The 2729-nt window shown below is 48.3% G+C and overlaps 1 protein-coding gene across 1 annotated transcript; it reads left to right on the top strand.

Moving 5' to 3' along the window:
- Nucleotides 1–205: 205 nt before the first annotated feature.
- Pmar_PMAR005566 (mutt domain protein, putative) lies at nt 206–568 on the top strand (the record flags this gene model as incomplete). The annotated part of the gene is made up of 1 exon (XM_002780759.1): nt 206–568. A coding segment is annotated over one exon (363 nt), but the record flags the coding sequence as incomplete, so codon positions are not given.
- Nucleotides 569–2729: the final 2161 nt, after the last annotated feature.

The following is a 2729-nucleotide window of genomic DNA, read 5'->3' on the forward strand; positions in this document are numbered from 1 at the left end:
CCATCGTCCAGCTGCCTCCCACACTTCCGTTTCCATCATGCTGATCCGACCTATGCTGAGATAGTAGGATGGACGAATTCCGATAGAGAGGACCGTGTGCCGCAGCAAGCTACCCATACCGTTGGCATCGGAGCTTGTGTGCTGGATCAACATAGTAAACCATCATCAGTAGCGTATAGGGCCTTTTACTGCCTTATTCTCTCAGATAGAGTTTTATTGGTCCAGGAAGCTACTGGGCCTGCTGCGAGTATCAGATTATGGAAGCTGGTTACTGGTCTTGTCGAGGCAGGGGAAGAGATTGAAAACGCAGCCATGCGGGAGGTCTATGAGGAGACCGGCATTACAGCGACATTCGAACGAGTACTTGCTGTCCGTCACACGCATAGAGGGACGACTGAGCTGGGGTCTCGATCGGATCTATTCTGGGTATGCATATTAAGGATGGATGAGGACAATGAGGCCAATAAGGCTGTGCTTAATCTCCCAATGCTGCCACAGAGTTATCTTCAAGCGAGTGAGATCAAGGAAGCGAAATTCGTACCACATCAACAACTTCACGACATTACAGGTAACACAAGTACCACTATTCTATTCTGTTTACAGCCCCTCGATCGGCCATTCAAAGCATTGAGTAATTGCCATATGTTCTTAGGCGTACCAGTAGGTAGCACTATGTGGTGTATATACAAACAAGTTGAGCATTATATAGAGACCAATGAAGGCGGCCTTAGACATGCCATTGTCCCTTCTGGGATTCTTGGACCACAACCATCCCATATCTATTATTAATCTATCGTGCTCACTGAACACTGCTCAGTATACAGACGCTCGTTAGTTAGCTATCTAATGCAGCCAATATATCTCCTACTAGTACTATTCTCCTGCAACACATTGGTAGTTTCGTGTTTCGTCCTCTGTCACTGCATATCTTGGGTGAGCCGCCAATTATGTACCGCTCGAGCTCCATTGCGTGAATCGTATTCCTTGTTAGGGGTTTCCAAAGGCGGTACTATGTGGTACGTATACGATCACATCATGAGGTATATCGAGAGGAAAGAGGGCGGTATCGATTCCATCATCCTCCGGGGGCGTGCCTTTGATACTCAGCAACTGTATTACAGTCTCAAGTGAACTTTTTTTCCGCGCAATCCTATTGTGTTATATCAGTATACAAGCCTAAGATTGACCTTAAACACAGAACCAAAATGAGAGAGCTGGAAAGATTATTGCTGGATACGATGTCACATGGTTGGAAACCGAACCGGTATCAGTGGAGTAGGAGGGAGAGCCACGCGTGCATTAGCTTCGACTGCCTGTGAAGATGGGGAATAGAGCAACATTGTACTTGGGCCTCTGATGCTACCAGTACTACTGCAATACATCTTCAATCTATGAGTTATCGAACCGACATCCCAGAGTCTTACAATATGGGGTCAGTTCCCTGACGCACAACCCGTGACGGTCAAGTACTTTGTCTTAGGGCGTTGAACGCCTTGAGGGCCGAATGAGCGCGGCTACTCGAGGTATCTCATCTGTGCGCTAGCCCAGCTGATTCATCATATAGTACAGTATATAGAGAGGCATCAGGGACAACAGATGAGCTCACCAAAGATGCACTCCACAGTCCACATAAGAACCCACTAGGGTTCCTCGGGAGGCCCCACAAGAACCCAATCTCGCTATTCCTCCAATATGTGCTTTCAGAGACTGCATAAGTTGAGTACATCTCAAGCATGTCCTGATAACGATCTACCAACTACATCGACCAGCACGCAACTGACTAAAGACCGCGCTCGTGGTGTTCGATGATGATGGTAACCACCATCGACTATCATCAGTCTGATGGCACCAGAGGCCGAGTTATTAGTCGCTAATGCAACTTATATCCACTCCACTTGGCAACAACACAATACCAATATTCAAGCAATGTCGTAGCATGCAAACGAGTATCATATGAAAAGGAAGCCAATCGACTATCATGCTGGCCCATCAGCTATTCCACTCCATTCCTCACGAGTAGTATATAGACAACAATAGATTATCATCATCCACTCTGATAGGACACCGCTGGCTGCCCGCCGCTCGTCAGTTGCGTGTTGGATTGTATCTACCCATACAAGGCTGTACAAAAGATGATGGGGACATTGGTGTACCCGGCAGTAGACGAGTGGCCGCCGCTGAAGGTGGAATTATAGGCATTCACAGGGGCCGGTGGATAGTAATGACGACTGAAGGGCGGGATAGGAAGGTCGGGTAGTCACTATCAGACCCTTACGGTGGTGGCCCTGCTTGGGAAGGGGCGTGCTGCGATCCATTGGAGCGCATGAAATAGCTGAGACCACGAATCTTATAGAGAATATACAGGCCTCCCTTACTGATTGTGTTGATTCTGTCCCATGGTACCAGCACTCTTCCCTCGAGGCTGTTGTTGTTGATGTGAGGCATAATTATGATGATAAACGTTACCACGACTAGCCGCTGTAGACGGTACCGATGGGCTCGAGTACCTACCCACAGTGGATACTAATATTCTCCTTCCCTCATAGTAGCCCACTGCTTGTGGTATCCAGTCTGTGGTTGCTGACTCCCTGATGGAGACGTGAAATACTGCTTCGATGACGTCGCTTGGTGTTGGGCGGCGGCGGCAGCGGGTGAAGTCTGTTGATGATGATGATGCCGACTTCTGAGGCAACAGTGAATACTCAATTGACCCCCTCCATGTCGCTACC

Source organism: Perkinsus marinus (genome assembly GCF_000006405.1).
Source record: "Perkinsus marinus ATCC 50983 genomic scaffold scf_1104296944138, whole genome shotgun sequence".
In the NCBI taxonomy this organism is placed as follows: Eukaryota; Perkinsozoa; order Perkinsida; family Perkinsidae; genus Perkinsus; species Perkinsus marinus.